This window comes from Musca autumnalis, unplaced genomic scaffold (assembly GCF_047663935.1).
Source record: "Musca autumnalis isolate F117 unplaced genomic scaffold, ASM4766393v1 scaffold_2, whole genome shotgun sequence".
In the NCBI taxonomy this organism is placed as follows: domain Eukaryota; kingdom Metazoa; phylum Arthropoda; class Insecta; order Diptera; family Muscidae; genus Musca; species Musca autumnalis.
This window is the reverse complement of record NW_027411755.1, coordinates 76,100,649-76,122,620: the sequence shown is the minus strand read 5'-3', so window position 1 is coordinate 76,122,620 and position 21,972 is coordinate 76,100,649. Positions and strand designations below refer to the sequence as shown.

General features: G+C 37.1%; 2 protein-coding genes across 2 annotated transcripts in view; one reads left to right on the top strand and one right to left on the bottom strand.

Moving 5' to 3' along the window:
• Nucleotides 1-21,972, bottom strand: part of LOC141394116 (lipase 3) — a 266,183-nt gene that overhangs the window by 71,260 nt on the left and 172,951 nt on the right. The window lies entirely within an intron of this gene.
• On the top strand, nucleotides 8,433-21,463 carry LOC141394115 (lipase 3-like). The gene is made up of 3 exons (XM_073968018.1): nucleotides 8,433-8,940; nucleotides 19,771-20,556; nucleotides 20,880-21,463. Exons 1-3 carry the CDS (start codon nucleotides 8,857-8,859, stop codon nucleotides 21,270-21,272), a joined length of 1,263 nt encoding a protein of 420 aa, XP_073824119.1. The 5' UTR covers nucleotides 8,433-8,856; the 3' UTR covers nucleotides 21,273-21,463.

Below are 21,972 nucleotides of genomic sequence, written 5' to 3'. Positions count from 1 at the left end.
AACTGATTGGCCGAGTTTCAGAGAGTTCACCAATCACCGCTTCAGAGAATTGCCCAATCCTTTTGATGTTCGGGTAGCGGAAACGACATCATCAATGCTGCAGCCGCTCGTCATATACCTGCTGGTCGAATACCCGAAGTAAGACCAAATTTCCCAGCAGAGGCGACGGGATTAGCAAATGAGCGTGATGAGCTTCGTCGAACCAACCCCGACGACCCCAGAGTCAGGGAACTGACACTGGAAGTTAACAGGCTGGTCGGCGAACATAAGCGCAACAAGTGGTTAAATCATCTGAAAAGTTGCAACATTGGAGCCGGTATAAGCAAATTGTGGACAACGGTTAAGTCACTCTCGAACCCCGGAAGGGGGGAAGACAGGATTTCAGTGACGTTTGGCGACGTTACGTTGACTGACCCGAAGAGGTGTGCAAGTTACTTCAATCGACTGTTTGTCGAGCACCCCGAGGGTGACAGGGCGAAGAGAAGAGTGTTACGTCGCATTAGATATCTTCCTGCCGAGGATGAACCACCACAGTTTATAATGGATGATGTTGGGAATGCCATCAGGAACGCTAAATCATCCAAAGCGTTGGGCCTTGACGGAATTTCCATGGTAATGTTGAAACAGCTGGATGAGCCGGGAGTGGAGTATCTCACTCAACCTGTCGCTAGCCACCCTTATTGTTCCCGAAGTCTGGAAAAAGGGCAGGGTGGTCCCGCTACTGAAGCCAGGCAAGGATACCGGCAAAGGTGAATCGTACAGGCCGATTTCGCTTTTGTCACCTGTAGCTAAGACTCTTGAGGCCTTAGTCCTCCCCAGCATTAGAAATAGCTATCAAGTTGCCGATCATCAGCATGGATTCCGTAAGCAGCACAGCACGACAACAGCGCTGCACGCCATCTCCACACATATTTGTCGAGGACTCAACCAGGAGCGACCGTGTGATAGAACAGTGATGGTGGCGCTTGACTTATGAAAAGCCTTTGATACTGTCAAACACTGCACGCTGATCGAGGACATCGAGCAGACAATCAACTATATGTGTGGTCGCCAGTCGTATGTGGAATTCAGGAACAAGAAATCCAAGCCCCGTAGAGTGAAACAGGGAGTTCCCCAAGGAGGGGTGATATCACCGGAACTGTTTAACCTCTACCTTTCTGTATTCCGCCACCTCCAGACGGCATTGAGATCGTAACGTCAGGTACCTACCCCGATGACATCTGTGAGAGACGGAACTCCTATTTAACGGATCTTACCACCTTTTTTCCACGCTAGGAATATGCAGATATCAGCCACTAAATCGACGGCCACTCTGTTCACCACATGGACGGCGCAGTATAGAAGAGAGTTGAATATCAGGGTCGATGGTAACAGAATTTCGACCATAGACTGCCCCAAAATTCTAGGGGTCACATTCGACACCACTTTCACGTCGTCCGCGCATGCCACAGCTATTTTCGATAAACTGAAATGTAAGAACAAGGTCCTCAAGTCCTTAGCCGGCAGCACTTGGGGTGCAGATAAAGTTACCTTGTTGACCACGTATAAAGCGATAGGTCGGTCTGTGGTAAGCTATGCGGCGCCAGGTTGGTCCCCGAATTTATGTGACACGCAGTGGGATAAGATTTAAATTTGTCAGAACGCCTGAGAACAGCAACAGGGTGCCTCCTCAAATCTACAGTGGACCATCTACATGAGGAGGCAAAGATTCTTCCAGTACGACAACATAATGAGATGCTATCGTTGCAGTACTTGCTCGGGTGTTACCGTGAGAGCCATGCTCTAGAGACGACGGTCCAACAATATATAAGAGAACCTCTAGATCAACAGGCACATCAGGCAGCTTTAAACAGCATTCATACGGACACAGTTGCTAAGACCATAAGCAATTATTGTGTGAATGCAGTCATCGGATCACATCCCCCATCGATCTGAATTCCTATTGGGCGGGAATCGATAGCACCGTGCAAGATATCTGCCCAGTATGCGGCATGGGCCCGCACGATACTAAGCACCTATTCAACTGCCCCGCCAAGCCTACTATATGACTCCAGCGGATCTGTGGTTACATCCCATCGAAGTAGCCAACATCCTGGAACTGGAGATAGACCCAGAGCCAGATTGAACAGGAGAACGAACATACAAACATAATTATAAAACACTGTTACAACAACAACAACTATACATTTTACACAAAATATTTTTCAAATTTAAAGGTACACTGTGTTTAGTTTTTTGAGTCATTTTTTATTAAACATATTCTGACATTACAGTGTGATAGAAGACCAAAAACGAGAAGACACGTGTCTCGCCGTTTTTCCCTATCTCATCAACTTTCGCGGTTATAGGACCCAAAGGTTTGAGGCTTTGATGTAAAAATGCGTCATTTAGTCAGGACTATATCTTCCAAACCGTTAGGAATTTTGACTTTATCTCAGAGCCAAAGTTATAGCTCTTGTCTTAGAGAACAAAAAATGTGAACACATATAATCTATCAAACTTCATCTGCAATGTCAAAATCACCAAGGTCAATTTTTTTTAATTTTCTAGGGTTTTGTTTTTCAGATATCAAACCAATCTAATTTGAAGCAAACAACCAACTACAAAAATGTACCTCAAAAATGTAAACATATTTCTAGAACATACGAACTCTGTATAGACGGTTCTTAAAGGTCAAATTAACAAAGCAAATTGGATATTTATCCTGTTTTCCCCGGTTCTGGTCCACAGATACTAAACCGTTCAATATTCAAGAAAACAACCAACTGCAATAATGTAGCAAAGACATCAGTGAAAATGGCAAAAAACTTTGGAAAATACTCACTATTTACACTTTTTTTCTACGATTCTGGTCCACAGATACCGAACCGCCCAATAATTAAGGTTACATTCAAATACAAAAATGTACCTTGGATTTCAATAAACAAGTTTTTAGAACATATGAAGATTCTAGGAACGATTCTCCAAGCTCAAAATTATTTTTAGATCATTATTTCCTGTTCAGGTCCGTAAATAACAAATCTCTCAACTTTTTTCAGCTTAAAGAATCATTCCTAGAATCTTTTTATTTTCTAGAAAGTTGTTTATTGAAATCTTAGGTACATTTTTGTAGTTGACTGTATCTTTAATTTTTGGGCGGTTCGGTATCTGTGGACCAGAATAGAAGAGAAAAGTGTAAAAATTTAATATTTTCAAAAGTTTTTGCTATTTTCACCTTTAAGAACCGTTCATAGACATTTCGCATGTCCCACAAAGTTGTTCATAGATGTATTTGCCACATTATTGCAGTTGTTGTTTTCTCGAATGTTGAACAGTTTAGTATCTGTGGACCAAAACTTGAGAAAACAGGATACAAATCCTACTTTGTTTGTTATTTTGACCTTTAAGAATCGTCTATTGACCTTTAAGAATCGTTTATACTAAATTTGGTACATTTTGGATTTGAGTGAACGGATAGATTTGGAATCCTGAAATTTGGAATAATGATTATTGTTGAAGTGTAGGATTGAGCTGTGTATACAGCTTTGGAAATTCGTACTTATGTGTACAAAAAGAACTAAATGGTACTAAAGTGGAGGATTGAGATATGGAGGTGGTTTTGGAAATTCGTACTAATCTGGTAGTAAATTTGGTACAATTTGGATTTTCGGTGAACGGATAGATCAGTACTCCTGGAATTCTGATTACAGTTGGAGGGCGGATTAAGACAGTTTTGGAAATCCGAAAAGTACTAAATGGTAATAAATATGGAACAATTTCGATATGGGGAACTGATAGATTACTGTTGCTGTTGGTGTGTAGGGCTGAGATATGGATGTGGTGTTGGAAATACGTACCATAATTGGACAAAAAATACTAAATAGCACAGAATTTGGTTCAAATTATTGTTGTGTAAAGGGGAAGAGCTGAAATTGTGAAATTCGGTATTAGGATAGCAATTGGCGTTTAGAGTGGAGATAAAGATGAGGTTTTGGAATTTCGTACTTCTGTATATGAAAAGTACTGAATACTACTACAATTGGTTTAGGGTGAACAGGTAAAGCTGTAAATGAGTATCGCGGTTGGGATATAGTTTTGGGTATAGGGATGAATTTTTTGAAACCTATTATATACCTATTATAAGTACTAAATTTTGGAACCATTTTGGTGTTGGATAAAGTGATATAGCTGAAATTTCGAATTAAGGCCTGTGTATGTATTTAGATAAAGAGTTTTTGAAATGCAAATAAGTTCTGAAATTAAGTATGGAGGTCGGTGAGGACTGAGTTATTGAGGTGGTGTTGGAAATACATACTATTAGGCTATGAAAAGTATTACTATTAGGCTATGAAAAATGGTACTAAGATTTGTGCAGTTTGTACCAATGAAGCTGGAATTATGTAATTAGTGTGCGAAAAGTACTTAAGTGCAATAGATTTGGTATTGGGCTAAGGAATAGAACTGGAATTCTGATTTATTATTTATTTGTTAGGTTCAGTGTTAGATGTAGACGTACAATAAGTGCACTTGAAATATTAAATAATACTAAATATTGAAAGCTTGTATTTAGTGAACCGATAAATTAAATCTTTTCAACATCAAACAACTTATTTTTTTAAGTTCATTTGAAAATGAAATGAAATTGAAAATGCGACTATTGTTTTATAAGACGTTTTTACCCCTCACAGACCTAAATTAAAATGTCTCAAAAATTAACTCATAAATAGGTGCCATAGGTACATTTTGATACCACAAATTCCGAAATTAATGCTATTTCTATTAAAAAATGTGGATAAAATCTTAAATTTCCTAAACCTGGGTAATGTTCTAATTAAACGTGGACTGAGGTGGACATTTTTATTAAATTAAGACTTTATATCCTCTGAGAATTTAAAGTCCAAGTTTGCAGCCGATTGGACAATGCCTATGTGGGTTCTTGGTGTGTATCTTCGAAATGAAATCGCAGTTTTGGAAATTGGAATTAAAGGGAATTAAATGTTGTGCGGTGGAGGGTATAAAAACATCCTACTATAAAAACACTTAAGTTGAGGACCTCCGCAGACGATTTTGAGGGTAATGACCTGGAGTGTTCGTACTTTTTATAGAGAAGGTGCAGTTTACTCACAGGTAGATGTAGTTGCAATGTACTGAGCCAATATTACAGGGAATACGATGGATTGGGAAAGGCGTCACAACAATACCTAAAGGCGACACACTATATTATAATATTATAAAGGACAAGTTTGCTTCTGAATTTTTAGTTCGTCGGAGGTTAAAGCATCTGGTCTTCAGTTTCACCCCGGAACAAAAAATCGACTCGGGTCACTACCTTGTTACTGCAAAGGTCACGTACCCGATTAAAGCAACAAATTAAGTACGAACAGACACAACACGGAAGTTAAACATCAATAAGCTGCTATCACAACAGATAGACACAGTATGTTCCATTCAACTGTCCCAAATGCTTAATGAAAGTACTCCTCGTTCCGATAAGATATCAGAACAGTGACTAAGTATTGCCCATCCAATGTACACAGACGAAAAATCTATATTTGGATACCAGAGGGGCACGAACAAGGTAAAAGAAGAAAAGAAGACAGGATAAACTTTTTTCCGCAAAAAGAGAGAAATGGAAAAAATCTAGATGTAAAGGAATGAAGAAAAAATCTAGATATACAAGAATGAATTCTGAAAATTCTACCAAAGAGTAGAACATAAAAATGATGGCTTTGGTACAAACATATCCTTCTGCAGAGACGAGCTCAGGTTAAGGAAAGAGCATTTTTGCAAACTGTTGGTTTCAAATCCAGAAGTGTATACCGCTCGAACAAGACGATGTAAAGATAGCAATAAACCGACTTAAGAATAATAAGGCCACTGTTAAACAATGGATTCGACAAGCTGATGACGTGTATACATCACCTAGTTAGCACCATCTGGCGGGTCCACAAGAAAGGAGATAGAACTGTGCTCAAACTATAGAGACTTAAGTCTTCTCCCTATTGCATATAATATAGTGCCTGGGATATACAGGGAACCCCAAATGTCAAATAACGGGAAATTCAGCCAAAAAAGGTACCTAAAACTCTCAAAATACATAAATGTGGGCGGTAGCGGTGAGTGGGTACTATACCAAAACATGGACCAACATATATTGAACATTTTTGAGACCACTAATGTTAAATTTCTGCTAGTTTGGTTAAAAATTGTAGTTAAAATTCTCAAAATACCGAAAATCGGGAGTTACCGGTATATAGAGGCTATACCAAAACGTGGTACGAACTACCGCTAATTTGACATTTGAGGTTCCCAGTAGTCACAACACTTTTTTTGAGGATTTTTAGCTTCGAACTAGCTCTAATTTGACATTTAAGATTCTTAGTGGTCACAACACTAAAAATTGTCTACATTTCTAATAGATTACGCAAAGAAAGGTCCATGTTTTGGTATAGCCCTCATGTAACGGAACCTCCCGAATTACGATATTTGGTGAATTTTAGCTGCATTTGTTGACTGAGCTATCTGTAGTTTGGCATTTCTCATGCTCCCAGTGATCACAAAACTTCTTCACCACTATGCGTCATGTCTACACGCAAAAAAAAAACGGCCTCTCTAACATATGTCCCAAACATATTTTGCAGCAAACATTTATATGTTTGCAACAGTCCCAAACATAATATATGTTTAGGTCTGCAAACAAATATATGTTTGGGTGGAAACAAGCATATGTTTGGGTGCAAACAAAGATATGTTTGGGTGCAAAAAAATACAAACCCAAAAGGCACAAAAAAACAAACACATGCACCAGTGGGCGCTTACTGAGAGCAAGGGAGCGTAAAATTCAATGTAAAACACTTTAAAATGTGTGCTCACTTGCTCTCAGTAAGAACTCACTGGCTATCTCTATGGTATACACACAAAAGTTGTGGTTTTTTATTGAAAGGCAAAAGAACAACAAACACATAGGTACATACAAAATTCCAAAGAAATACATAACACACTTTAATAAAAGAAAAACTGATTGAAATAATTTGTAAATAGTCACTTTTAAAAAGGAAAAATATATAGAAACGTAGTTGAACGCTTCTCCTTAGTTGTGAAATAAAACAAATTGTCCTCTTAGTTGAAATCATCAGCGGGGAATCGGCATCTAGAATCAAATGATTATGTAATGTAATAAATAAATATGGATATGCCATATTTCAAATATACATAAGTATGTATGTAATTACCAATATTATCCAATCCAATAAAATAATTCCATTCAACTTTCCGATTCAATTATAAAATGTATTGGGCATTTAATTTACTAAAAAGCACAATTTCTTTAAGAAAACACAAAACACTGATTTATTCACTCACTTTACCGTCTTGACTCTACAAAGGCATCTAAAACACTGAAGAAAGACAAAAAATATAATTCATATCATTTCTTCTTCTCCTGCTAAGTTGGTTAACAACAACAAAACAAGAAACACGCGAGTTTGACGCATACATGCCACCAAAGCCCCCTTCTTCGCTTCTACGTCTTCTATTATACAATACACACAACTCTTCATTATAAAACAGCATTCCACAGCCGCGAGAGCACTGTTACTACTCTTGTTGACAAACATCCTCTCTCCACCCATGAAAAAATGTTCTAACATAAAAAATATGTTTTACCCAAACATATCAAATTGAGATATGTTACAAAATGTTGCAAACATATATTTGTTTGGACCTAAATATATTATGTTTGGATCCAAACATATTTCTAACATAAATTTTTCTGCGTGTAGTTAGCTAAAGCATGAATAGCTACTTACGGAGCATCATGCCTAACACTATCGTTAAGATTAAGAAAAAATTGGAAAAAATAATCTAGAAATTAATTTCAACTAACTTTTACATCTGTACTTACAAATATTCAAGGAAATTATTTTATTCATATTTATTTCTAATAGATTACGCAAAGACAGAGAACATCTGTTGTTTTAGCTTTTCGTAAAATCAATAAATCTCAAGATTGACATTTTCGATTAGAAATCCAGAACAATCAGTCAACTAGAAACGCAATACAATGCGTTTATTTATTTTTTGTTTTTGTATGCAAGCAACACTTGCACTTTTTTCACGGCTAATGGCAGAAAAATAAAGAAAATCTTATAGCCAAGGTTGCAATTTTAAATTGACCGATTAATAGGCCTGCTACTAAACAATAACAACAATATCATCAATTGTTTTATGACATAAATTGGGGTTTTTAACAAAAGATTAAAACTACTGTTGGAAGAAAAAAATTGCAAAATTGCTTTCCTTTTTGGGGGCTAATCTTTATGATTGGACACATGAAGCCTATTTGTTTTGTGGCACTATTTTCTCATTGGTCGTTCAAGGAAGTCGTTGTATTTTTGATTTTTGTCCATTCAGGGGGGTCATTTTATAAATTGAATTTGTATTTTCGTGACGATAATCTGATAATCGACCAGTATACATATATGTCGCACGGATTAATGTCGAAGCGATAATCTACACAAAAACTCAAAGATAAAGAAACCTGTTTTGTTTTTCTTCCCCTTTTTGCAACCGTAAAAAATAAACGTAAAACAATACTTCATTCAGAATAAATTCGCAAATAGGCGATAATAAATTCAATATTCGCAAATATTCGGAATTGCGAAAACGATTAGAATATATGTGTTTTTAAATGGATTTACGCAGCTATCGAAAGGTTTATAAAACAGTCGTCATTTGAAATTACACCGTGGCAAGTGAATGCAACAAATTAAGCTCTATAAATAATAATTTTTTTTATCAAAGAAAAATTACATTAAAATAATAATAAAATTATAAAAACAAATACTCTATTAGAAAGTGTAGCTAATATTTAGCACAATGTTTTATAAACTATATGAATATATTTTAATATTTTTTATAATAACTGCAATCAAATTTAAAATCATCACAACTTTACAAACGGTAAGTTGGAAAATATTAATACATTTTTTTTATAATAAATAAACTAAAAGTTCGCAAAATATCGGGATATTGATTTTAGACGCCCACTTACAAAGAATGATAACCTTATCACGATGAATATATTCATATGTTTTAATTCCCCTATCAATTTAAACCACTTATGTTCATACTACAATATTTATCGCGCAATAAAAGAAATCTAGCGCGGAAAAATTAGTAATGTCATCGATTGTGGAGTTTGAGTTTGTTGGTAGATATATAGACAGAAAGCAGCAATATTTTGGTACAACTACCAAAACATACTAAAATAATTAAACAAACTAACAAGAACATACATATTTTCCCACAAACATTCCAAAACAAACAGGGGAGATTTCTCTCATATCAATTAGCGCATCCCGAATCAGTTTAGCTCAATGATATGGGACTGAGAAAATACTCCGAAAATATCGCCAACAGTAAGCTGAGGGGTATTTTTGCCACCGTTGAAAATGTGACGTCGCCTAGCCTGAGAATCATACTAAGTGTAAGATCGTAGTGCTTACCATTGTACTACCAAGAACTGCCAAGCGCAATTCCTGAATTTTTTTTGTGAATAGATTAATTGCGCAGATGATGTATAGGTAATCAATAAGTTTTTATCTAAAACCCATACCAAACCGAATGATGAGTGGTGAAGGCGTAGAAGTTCTAAACTTTTTGATGAGAACTCAATTCCTGCAGATCATAAAGCCATATACAGTGACAAAGGCAGAGAGGAAGAACGAACGCATCAGCAGATATACCTAAATGTATGAGTCGATGGTTAGACACGCGTTCAAGAGTTTCTCGAGTACACTATAGCCTGGCACATAATTCTTATCGTCGATTAAGTCTAACCTCATTCTTACTTATAACAATGGAACAGTCGATACCGTTATGGTTGTCTATGAGAAACGTCTTTCAGAGTCAAACCCGTATAACCTAGAACACACCTTGGTGGTGACGGAACTTCAAGTTTTATTAAGTTTTAGTAGGACTGATTGAGGCAGCTAGAGTCATTTCCGTAAATTTTTTTACTTATTCAGGTTCTAGAATAATACAATGAATAAGAATGTTTTAACCCAAAAGGAATAAATCGATGTCAGATTTTTTAGGCGGCACTAGACCCCATCCACCCCCCCCCCCCCCCCCCTTAAAGTGCTTAGTTTTGTTAGATTTTAAGATTGTTAAAGTTTGAGTACGGGTGCCACCGTGGTGCAATGGTATGCACACCCGCCTTGCACACATAAGGTCGTGGGTTCGATTCCCCGGCCAGGCAACATCAAAACACTTTTCAACGGTGGTAAAATATCTCAGTAATGTTGGCGACATTTCCTGAGTATTTCAGCCATGTAAAACTTCTCTACAAAAGTGGTGTCTTAGACACGCCGTTCGGACTCGGCGATAAACTGTAGGTCCCATATCATTGAGCTAATATGAATCGGGGTGCACTCATTGATATGAGAGAAGTCTCCCTTGTCCCTTATGGTATGTTTGTGGAACAATTATAAAGTTTGAGTACAATCGGAATATGTTAACTCGTGTCACTGGTGCTTCGAAGTTTCTAAAGTAGTTTGTATGGTGCCAATCGATGAAAAAAAAAATACTAGTTCTTTGTTGGGGCTAAAAACTAATCCAACAAAAAATTGTGAAAATCGGATTGTAATCGGATTGTAATATTAGGGCCCAGTGGCACGTGTTAACATATTCCGATTGTGCTCAAACTTTGTGAATCTTAAAATCGAAACTAAACACCTTACATCGCCCTAATAATGCAACTTGCTCAGCGCCCCTTTGGGATTACTTAGAGAGATGGATGGTGGTCTCCGAGTTGATCTAGAGGTTTCCATTTAAATCTTCGGAACTATACCTAAATCATGAAGATCTCCCAGACGTCCCTGGGTGAGCATGCCGGTCTACAGGATTGCGGCAGGCATTCTCATAGCGATAACAACCAAGCAGGTACTGCGTCGACAAAATCTTGTTGTATAGTTGAACCGATACAACTTTCGCCTGCTAATGATGGTCCAGTGATGTCATAAGGCGGTGCGGGGACGATTTGAACGTTACACCCAATATCTTGAATTAGGTAGTTTTCGAAATCAGGGCACCATCGATCAATATGTTAAGGGGAAGCCTCATTTCAGCAGTGGTCATAAGTAGTGAACAGTGCGGCGGTAATTTTAGCGGCGGATATTTTCATATTCCTCAAATGGAATGGATTAACTACACGAAGTCAGTTACATTTAACATTTAACCTGTAACATATTTCATCGACGATATGACCCGACGAAAAAACTCTCTATGCCGTTCCGAGGATGTGGAATTTCAGGAAGGTAGAGGTTAAACAGGAGTTCCCTGATTCTCACTACGGTTCTAGTGTTGGGCAATCTCGTTCGTTGAGCGGATCGATCTTTTTCATTCCGTTCACCAAAAAGGTCCGGATCATTCATTTCGTTCTGTGGCTCTTTTTCGTTCAATAAAACATTTCAGTCAATAATTTTTTGTGAATATCGTAAGTTATCTGCATCAATATTCAATAGTCGTTTTATCAGTCTTAAAAATAAGCCAAAATGTTTCTTTCCATTCAATATAAAAAAACTAATTTTTATTTGAATACTAGCTGACCCGGATCCTCGTTGCTGGCCCGTCATTTGGGATTTCCGTGTAAACCTTAGTTATCTACATATCCACAATTTATCTAATATTGATATATTTTCGAGCCGAATTGACAATAAATCGATGTTTTCGTTCATCTTGTATCCAGATGTAAGATAGAAAATTCCCTTAAATATACCCTCCAAGATGAATAACTGTATTCTTCCGCTTGTAACACATAGGAATGTTAGTCGGAGAACCTGTAAAGTATATATTCGTGATCAACATAAAAAGTAAGTCGATTTAACGATGCCCGTCTATCTGATACAACTCGCTATATTTAACATTGAGCTTTTAAATTTGGTGCAGATGTTCGGCATTGAAAATGGGTTATATCAGTCCACATTTTGATATAGCCCCCCATAGAACTGACCGCCCGACTTTCGGTATGTTGCCGCATTATCCCACCGAAATGACAATAATTTGGTATTTAGTCTCGCTTGGAGTCATCAAACATTTCTGCAAAGAATTATCGGCATAGATCCACGTTTTGATAAAGCTACCCTAGAACGGTATATCCCGAGATTCGATATTTTGGAGGTTTTAATTTCATTATCCCACCGAAATGGCTACAATTTGGTCTTCAGTGTATAAAACATAGAATATTCGGTACATGTCCAGGTTTTGTAAATAGTCTTCATAGAACGGCAGCTCTCGATCTTCGGTATTTTCCAGTTTATAGCCACATTATTCATACGAAATGGCTATAATTGGTACTAAGTCTCCCTTGGGGGTACAAAACATTTCTGCACAGAATACAGCTACCATAGTTCTAATACAGCTACCATAGGACAATACATCCAAAGTTTCAATATTTTGGCGGTTTTAGTGTCATTACAATTTGGTGTTTAGTATTTATTTTGGGTATAAAACAATTCCGCATAGAATATTCGGTAGAAGTTTTTTATGTAGGCTCCATTGAACAATACCTTCCGATTTTCGGTATTTTCAAGGTTTTAGCGGCATTATTCAACAGAAATGGCTATATTCGGTATTTAGTCTCCCTTGGAGGTATCAAATATGTTAGCAGAGAATTGTGGGTATAAATACACGTTTTCATATAGCCCCCGTAAAACGATACCTACCGATTTTTTGGGATTTTGAATGTTTTAGCCACATTATTCAACTGAAATGGCTCAAACCTTCGGGCCGGTCGAAAGTGCTGTTTCATTGAACACGTTATTATTTTACACTCCCAAACATGAAAACATCACTGATTCATTAAAAAATTACTTCAAAATGCTAGTTGGATATATCTGGACTTTGCTGTATCAAAAACGTGGTCTTGATCGAGTTATTCCAAACATTGAAGTCAATGTTCATGGCGTGTTTGCTATCCCACTTACTAAATTTGTAAGTATAATCAGTAAAAATAAAGTTTTCAAAAATCGCCGCAATCGCGGCATTCTGCTTCCAAAACACCCATTATTGATAGAGGCCACAATTGCTATTGTATTGAATATTAATACGTCTAATAATAACGAGATTTCGCCCCGTTGTAGGGGAGGTCCCCACTCCCTCCATTTTCGGTATTATCCCATCTTGTGAACCACATTATTTCATCAAATTCGGTCCAGCCGATTCGGAAGTTTAATTTAGTACATTATGTCAGTCTTAAAGAACTTTATATACATTTAGATAGACCAATGACCAATGGTCTATCTAAATATATATCGTGACCAATGCACATTTTTAGACGTTCTAGTTATTTAGCCATCTTTGAAATTAGGTTTTACCTGATTTCTCAATCGATTTTGTGAATTTTCTGTCAAGCGACATTTAACATTATCGGGGTTGTACTGTATTCCAAAATGAGTGATTGATCGCAATTTCCCACTTATTGAAGCCAGTGTTTATAGCGTTTTTGTAGTTATGCTTTCTAAAATTAAGAATATTATCTAAAATTATACATTCTTGAAAAATTGGGTTGTCCGCGATATTCCACTTCTGAGATGACCATTCAGGATCAAGACAGTTAGTACCATAGTATTGCAAGCAATTTTTAAGCAATACGTTCAAAAATATCTTTGATTTCACTTTTTCTTAAAAAATTTCGTGGGGGAAGTACCCCGGTCACTCCACTGACCAGTATTAAAAATAGCTAAAAACCTATTCTCAGACCTAAAAACTCCACATACAAAATTTCATCGCATTCGGCCCAGCCGTTTCGGAGGAGATTAATTTCGAACATCATGGCAGTCTCGAAGAATTTTATATACGAGTATATGGCGAAAACCAAAAATCCTTTGCAATTCCATTTGAAAAAAATTAATTTTTTTTGCGAGCACATCTACAATTTTTTGGCATAGAGGTTAAGAAAAAAATTCTGGTTTCAAATCTGTTCGCGTTCACAAAATTGGTCGATGCGCGCAAAAGTTATAGCGGTTTTTATTCTCATATAAAGAACAAATATTTAAAAATATCTTATTTGTTGTTATGAGAAAATTTATGCATAAATCGTTAACAGCATTCCATATCTATTCGTAGATATTTAAACATCTATTAAAATTAAATTTATTATTATTTTCGCGGAAAATCAACAAATAATAAAAAAAATTTAAGAAAATCCAAATTATCCTGACCCAGAATTCGTACAAACCCTCAAAAAATAAATTAAAAAAATATATGCGGAATCTAGACGATGCGTAGAAAAATATGATACCAAATTTCTGAATATTGGGTACATAAATTGCATATTATAGCAACAACAAAAGATAAACTTATTGTTGGAAAATATTGTTGCAAATATATTTTTTGGTTTGATTCGAAAAATTAGAAAAAAATATTTGGGAGTTCTCCAACTATTTCGCTAAAATCCCATACAATAATTAATGTGTACTGCTAAAACGTTATCGAGAAATACGGTTTACCATCCTGAAAGTTCATTTGCTTACTGTGATAACTTATAAGGATAGGAAATTAAGAGTAATATTGAAATTACAATCATTCAAAAAATGTGGAAATTAAAAAGCCTATTATTCGCGAATTTGTTAAAATCAGTTGATGCGCATCCGTTTTTGGATATCAATCTCTTTGGAATCAATCTCTTTCAATATTTATGCATATTCCGATGTTTCACTCAGCGGTCAAGTGTGCCGCCAGTTGCATCACACAATGCAAAAAAGTGGGTAAAAATCGCGCAATTTGCATACGATTTTGATGCGGAGCACCTATGCTGAAACCGGAGCACCCATCAAAAATACGTCTATATACACATATTTCAAACAGATTATTCAAGAACCGCGGATGTGCCGCCACATTCTATTTTTGGTAAAAAACCCATATTAGTCGCGAAACTCTGTATTTTATGACACGCGTTTTCGCAATTATTATTATCGCGTATAAAGGATTCCATTTACGTAAAAAATTTTAAAGAAAATCGCGATTTAGTACGCGGATTTGTCAAAATAAATTTTTGCTGATTTTCCTATTTTCAGGGTATCTTTATCCGCGGTTTTAGTGGATTCACTAGATCCGTCGCGTAAAAGGACTACATTCACGCGGTTGTACATTTTAAACGCAAAAAATAGTTTTTTTTTTTTTAAATTCACGCATCAAATATTGGCCTTTAAACTCCAATTACTAGGATGCTGTGTGCTCCTTCACTCACGAGATAAGCCATAAACGACGTAAAATCACGAGTTTTATAATCCTATTATGAGTTTTGAATATTATCTTGTTGCGCGTCCGAATTATTAAAAAAAATCAAAAAACCCCGAAATTCCGGCTTCAAAATGTCAGCATCAATTTTAGGTGGATGCAGTGGATATATCGAAAAATGATACACTAGTATTATTCTTTGAGTCTTTCTTTGGGCATATGTCTATAAAATGTGAGGTTAAGCCAGAAATCGGAAGGGAGCATAAAACAACTTGTTGGCTTCAACCCATTTTTACTTATTTTTCTACATTAATGCCAACACAGCTTCCACGTAAATTAATTTGAATGTTCGACCTTATGGGATTCCTCCTAAAACACTTCATTATACCCTCCACCATATGGAGGGTATAATTAAATTTGTCATTCCGTTTGTAACACATCGAAATATTCGTCGGAGACCCTATAAAGTATATATATTATTGATCAGCATAAAATTCTATGTCGATTTGACCATGTCCGTCCGTCCGTCCGTCAGTCCGTCCGTCTGTCTGTTGAAATCAAGATACAGCTCGCAATTTTAAAGATAGAGAGTCAAAATTTGGTACAGAAGTTTTTATTACTTGCAGGATGGTTGGTATTGAAAATGGGATATATCGGTCCACGTTTTGATATAGCCCCCATAGAACGGTACCTCCCAATTTTCGGTATTTTGAAGGTTTTAGATACATTATCACACCGAAATGGCCGAAATTTGGTACTTAGTCCACGTTGGTGGTATAAAACTTTCTCCCAGAATTTTGTCGGTATCGGTCCTCACCTTCATATAGCCCCCATAGAACGGTACCTCCCGATTTTCGGTATTTTTAAGGTTTTAGCTTCATTATCCTACCAAAATGGTTGAAACTTGGTACGTAGTCTTCTTTGGGGGTATAAAACTTTCCCCCAGAATTTTGTCGGTATCGGTCTACACCTTCATATAGCCCCCATAGAACGGTACCTCCCAATTTTCGGTATTTTGAAGGTTTTAGATACATTATCACACCGAAATGGCTGAAATTTGGTACTTAGTCCACGTTGGTGGTATAAAATTTTCCCCCAGAACTTAGTCGGTATCGGTCCATGCCTTCATATAGCCCCCATAGAACGGTACCTCCCGATTTTCGGTATTTTGAACGTTGTGGCCTCAATATTCCACCGAAATGGCTGAAATTTTGTATTTAGACTTCGTTGGGGGTACTCAAACTTCCCCTTTAAATTTGTCGGTACAAGTCCACGCCTTCATATAGCCCCCATGGAAAGGTACCTCCCGATTTTTAGTATTTTAAAGGTTGTGTCTTCAATATTCCACCAAAATGGCTGAAATTTGGTATTTAGTCTTCAATGTGATATAAAACTGTTCACCAGAAATATGTCTGTACAGGTCCACGCTTTCATATTGCCCCATTTCCAACTAAAATTCGTCGGTATAGCTCCACGTGTCGATATAGCCCTCATAGAACGGTACCTCCAGATTTTCGTAATACTGAAGATTGTGACGTCAATATCCAACCGAAATGGTTGAAATTCGTTATTTCGTCTTCCAAGAGTTATAAAATATTCCAGAAGAGTATTATCAGTATAGGTCCACGTCTTCCTATATCCCCATAGAAGCGTACTTCTTGATTTTCGGTATTTTTTAAGTTTTAGCCACATTCTCTTTCCGAAATATAGGAAATTTGGTATTTAGTCTTCTTTGAGCCTAAAAACTTTTCGTCAGAAATATGTCGGTATAGATCGACGTTTTGAAATAGCCCCCATAGAATGGTGCCTCACATTGTTTTACCGAAATTGCTGAAATTTAGTATTAAGTGTTCTTCATACACGAAAGGAAACTAATTATTCCATTTTTTTTCAATACAACTTGTGGTGGAGGGTATAACAAGTTCGGGCCGGCCGAACTTAACGCCGTTCTTACTTGTTTTAAAGAATGTATATCATACTATATAGAATATGTTAACAGTTCGCGAATTTTGAATGGGTGAAACTCGGATTCAACGATTGTAAAACATTTTTGGTTTTCGCTATATATAGATATAGATAGTTTCGATATATTTTTAATTTATACCTATAAATTAAAAAAAAAACACTACATTCGACACACAAGATATTTATTTTTTAATTCACCAACGCGTAATGATGTTAACAAGAAAAAAAAACTAAATGTTTTCATCGTAAGGGATATATAGATCGAAAATTAACACACGTTCAACTTAAAAACTAGAAAAAACAAGAACTTTAAGAACGAGAACAGTAAAAAAACGACATAAGCAAAAAAGAACGACCGGAGCCAACTGAGCGAGATGATTCAGCTCAAAAATTAAACGTACGATGTAAAAGAAAGACACAACTCTGCAACCATATGCATTTGTTTTTCTTGCTTGCTTGTGTGTATGCAAAGCTAATGTTGGTGGTTTTGTTTTGTAATCAGCAATGTCTTAGCCATCAGCGATCTAAATGAACGATATAAACGAATGAGCTGGATACTGATCCGTTTGTTCTTTTCACGGAGTCGTTCGTTGAGCCGGTTCGTTCATGAACGACACAACTCTATACGGTTCCTTGACTTCTGATTTCGAAACTCCACATATGATTAGTAGCCACACAAATAGTCGATAACTCATCGTTTCAAATATTGCTGCAGGGAAATCTTATTTATGCCCTCCAACAGCTTGGTATAGTTGACGGCATCGAAGCACTTCAACTGTTCGGTCACACGACCTGTTGTTGTTTACTCTTCGACTGATATGTGTGATATGCCTGATGTTGGGCAACTGGGCAATTGCTTCTCATTATGAAGAGGAAAATTGCTTCTAGAATCTTCGCTACTGGTGACAGGGGGAAATCGTTCTATACGATTCGCCTTTGCTGGCATCCTTGCCTGGCTTCTGTAGTGGGACCACACTGCCAACTTTCCAGGCTTCTGGTAAAATATGGGGGCCAACGATAAATTGGGGACACTTGTCAAATACTCAACTCTGGGTTCCTTAAGCTTTACCATTGAGATTCCGTGTGGGTCCAATGCTTTGGATGATCGTAAATTGTGGTGTTACCTCCTCGATTGAGAGGACTTTATACGGCATAGCAACTCCTCTTCGCCATATCACTCTGGGTGTGGTCTATGAAATGCCAGTTAAAATAACACGCGCGTCTCTTCGGATCTGTCACTATCACGCCGTTGAATGCCGTTGAGAGTGTTTAACCGTTGCCCACATTACTTGCTTCCGGTGGTCTAGCTACTTTTTCCGTTTATACTCGTCTACTAGCCTGTTGACTTCAAGAGTAAGTTCCTAAGGTATATAGCGAGCGGCTGCAGCTGTAATAATGTCCCATAAAAATCTCTGCGCTTCCTGAGAATGTACAACTCTCTGAAACGGGGTTTGGTAAATTCTTTAAATCCTTGCCAATCAGCTTTTCCATGGTTCAGAAAAGTACAAACGAAATTAGTATTCTCAGGACACTTAATTCATCAGATCGGGCGCCATAATGGTGATGTATGGCGTCCTCGTAGGAGCATCTTCGTCCACCGTGCAAAATGCAGAGCCATCAATTTGCTCGTACACCTGTACCCCTTTGGCCATTGTCTGGGATGGAATTATAAAGGCCATAATGAGCATTGAAATCCCTTTGCACCAGTCCTACACTTCCTTGCTACACTATACATTTAATTTATAGGTCCCTAAATTCAAGCTCATGCGACATAGGTGGGTAATTTACAGACTGGAGTATAAGGAAGACAAGTTCTCCCTGAGGATCCTTCCTTCGTTCCTTCCGCAAAACTTTGTGACCATGGCAGCGTTGCAAGCTACAGGTAATAGTCATATTTTTTTCTACAGGAAGGCAAGTCCTCTCACTCCCCATAGCAGCGTTGCAAGATAAAGGTATCAGCGATCATGGTTTTTCACAATCTCGCTGACTTTATTCCGGAGATCGTTGCACTTGAATTGCAGGAGTGCTGTTGGCGAGACTGCCGGTGTGTCTCCAATCAGACGATGACGATGAATCGTACGGTGAAGTTAGAGACACGCTGGGAGATGTTCTGGCTTAGCAGGTTTCAACGTAACTCCTATCACAGTGATCTTAGAGACAGCAAAACTGGATCAGCCTCGGAAGTCCTCCTATTTACTACATCGATTACATCTCGCCGATCTTGATATGTTTTGGGTAACTACAGAGAAGTAGACTTAATTACCTATGTCCGTGAACAGCTGAGCTCCTCACGTAGACTATCGGTGTAAAGTTCAGCTACTCGCAGATACAGAACCTATCCTATGTAAACCTACTACAAAAAGGCAACTTTCCCTTCTTTCTAATTTAGTCATACTAACAAAAAGTTTTTTTGCAACTTTTACCGCACCCCACATATCGGTTTAAATGAACTTCGTCTTCAGAGCTTATTAGACCAAAATTCATTGTTCCAATAGATTATTTCATATTACAAATTATTAACATTATTGAGCTTAATTAAATTTAATCTGCTTATATCTCAATGTTATGTTATATTTTTATTTTCAGGAACACTACATTCTAGAACGTGAATACCCCTTGGAAAGACATCGCATTCAAACAGAAGATGGTTACATTTTAACAGTTCATCGAATACCACATTCACCAGAGCACCAGTATTCACCACACACAATACACCATGCCTTTTCTCCACACAGTAGTAGCAGCGTGCCTAGCCGCAAACCAGTTGTTCTATTACAACATGGTTTTGGTCTCAGCTCAGAAGGTTGGGTATTGCCAGACCGTGAAATTGGCTTAGCCTATCAGTTGGCCGATGCTGGTTTCGATGTGTGGCTAAATAATCAACGTGGAAATTCATATTCACGTCAACATACCCAGTACGACGTGGACGTGAATAGGAATGATTTTTGGAATTTTTCATTTCATGAAATTGGCTATTATGACTTGGCGGCAGTTTTTGATTATATGCTGGCAAAAACGAATAATACTGCGGTACATTTTGTTGGATATTCTCAGGGTACCACATGCATGTTGGTATTATTGGCTTCGAGGCCAGAGTACAGAGCCAAAGTTAAAACAACACATTTGCTGGCACCTGTGGCGGTTATGAAAAATTTGAAAGTACCATTTCTCCAAAGGACAAGTGAAAGAGGTTTACGTTTCGGTGAGAAGGTTATGAATTTTCTGGGCCACATTGGTGTAATGCGTTATCATCATTTACCATTCTATCGTACCCTGTGTAATTGGGTGTGTGGTGAGGGTTCGCGGTTTGAAAACATGTGTCGTATGGCGTTTATATATTTCGGTGGGCCCGGCATGAGTAATATTAAACAGGTAAGAGGAACTGTGAGAATTTTAGAAATAAGCACCATTAACACAGATTTATTTATTTAATATTTACTATTTATTGTTAATTATTTTTGATCTATTTATATAGACACTTCACTTAATTTAAATTCTATTAACTGCACAAAAGATTTTGTGACGTCCTCTAATGCGTATACGTATTGAAAACACGTATGCGCCAATGGGAAATTCAACTAATTATTTTTGTTTTCCCCTATTTCCATTATCCTTTCCATGAAGAAACATAAAATAAATTCCACGAGCATCTAAATAAATAAATTGTTCTCTTCTCCTTATTCTTCTTCTTATAGTCCATACTATCTGATGTTTGTGCCGCCCAACCGGCTGGTGCCTCGATAAAACAAATTCTTCATTTCGTACAAGTCTATGTAAAGGGTAAATTCCAACAATACGACTATGGCAGCAGACAACACAATGAACTACACTACAAACAATCAACACCACCCGCCTATGATATTAGCAGTATTACGAATTGTGTCCATCTGTATTATGGTGTAACCGATCATTTGGCCGACGCTGAAGATGTACAAGCACTGGCGAAAAGTTTACCCTGTGCCGTTGTCCAGCCTATAAGTGATGGTGATGATAAATGGAATCATTACGATTTCTTATGGTCCAAAGACGCTAAGCAGCTAATAAATGAACGTATTATACAAGTGGTTAGGGAGAGTGAGAGTAAATAGAGGCCAAATAGCAAGCGGTCTTTGGTGATATTATGTTTTAAGTGTATTTTTTTTTTCTAAAATTAGTAGTATTTTTCTCTTTCTCTTCTCTACTTTGACTGATATGTTTTAAGTTTATATATAGGTTATAAGTATGTAAATAAACATGTACATAAGTATTTTATTAAATAATCCAAATTACGTGATTTTGTTATGACCTTGTTTTCTCTGGGAGAAAGGATGCAAACATTCTCTGCCTTAAGTGAGTGTCTGATTATGTGGTTTGGTAGGAAGGTGTATTTTTTGTTTGTTTTATAAGTGTAGAGTTTTTGCTACATGCATCTCAAAACCTTGAGTTTATAAATCAAAAATCAAGTTCTTGCTAGCCAAGAAAAAAATGCTTACACATAATGTTAACAAACCAAAAAACGAAAGGATATACAGTGGGTTTTAGTTGCTTGAATTGGGAAGTAAATTCTATGTCTTCTTGGTATTGTTAAATATGCTGAATAACATGGAGTTGTTTCTGTTTGTTCTAAACGTAGCTACCCACAAAATGTTTGATGCCAAAGATGCCATTCAATCATGGGTGCAAGTGAGCTGGCATGTCATCTTTTTAGCATCTTCATCGATGAATTTTATATGAGCGTGGACCCCAAAAGATGCTATTTATTTTTGGATCCAAAGCATGTCATTTCCACGAATGCTTTGGCATGTAATT

Excerpts from the sequence above, each read along its gene's own strand:
- LOC141394115 (XM_073968018.1), top strand. The coding sequence starts at position 8,857 with ATGTTTTATAAACTATATGAATATATTTTAATATTTTTTATAATAACT. Across the intron at positions 8,941-19,770 it reads TCATCACAACTTTACAAACG|GAACACTACATTCTAGAACG; the intron begins GTAAGTTGGAAA and ends TTTTATTTTCAG. Across the intron at positions 20,557-20,879 it reads GCATGAGTAATATTAAACAG|TCCATACTATCTGATGTTTG; the intron begins GTAAGAGGAACT and ends TTCTTCTTATAG.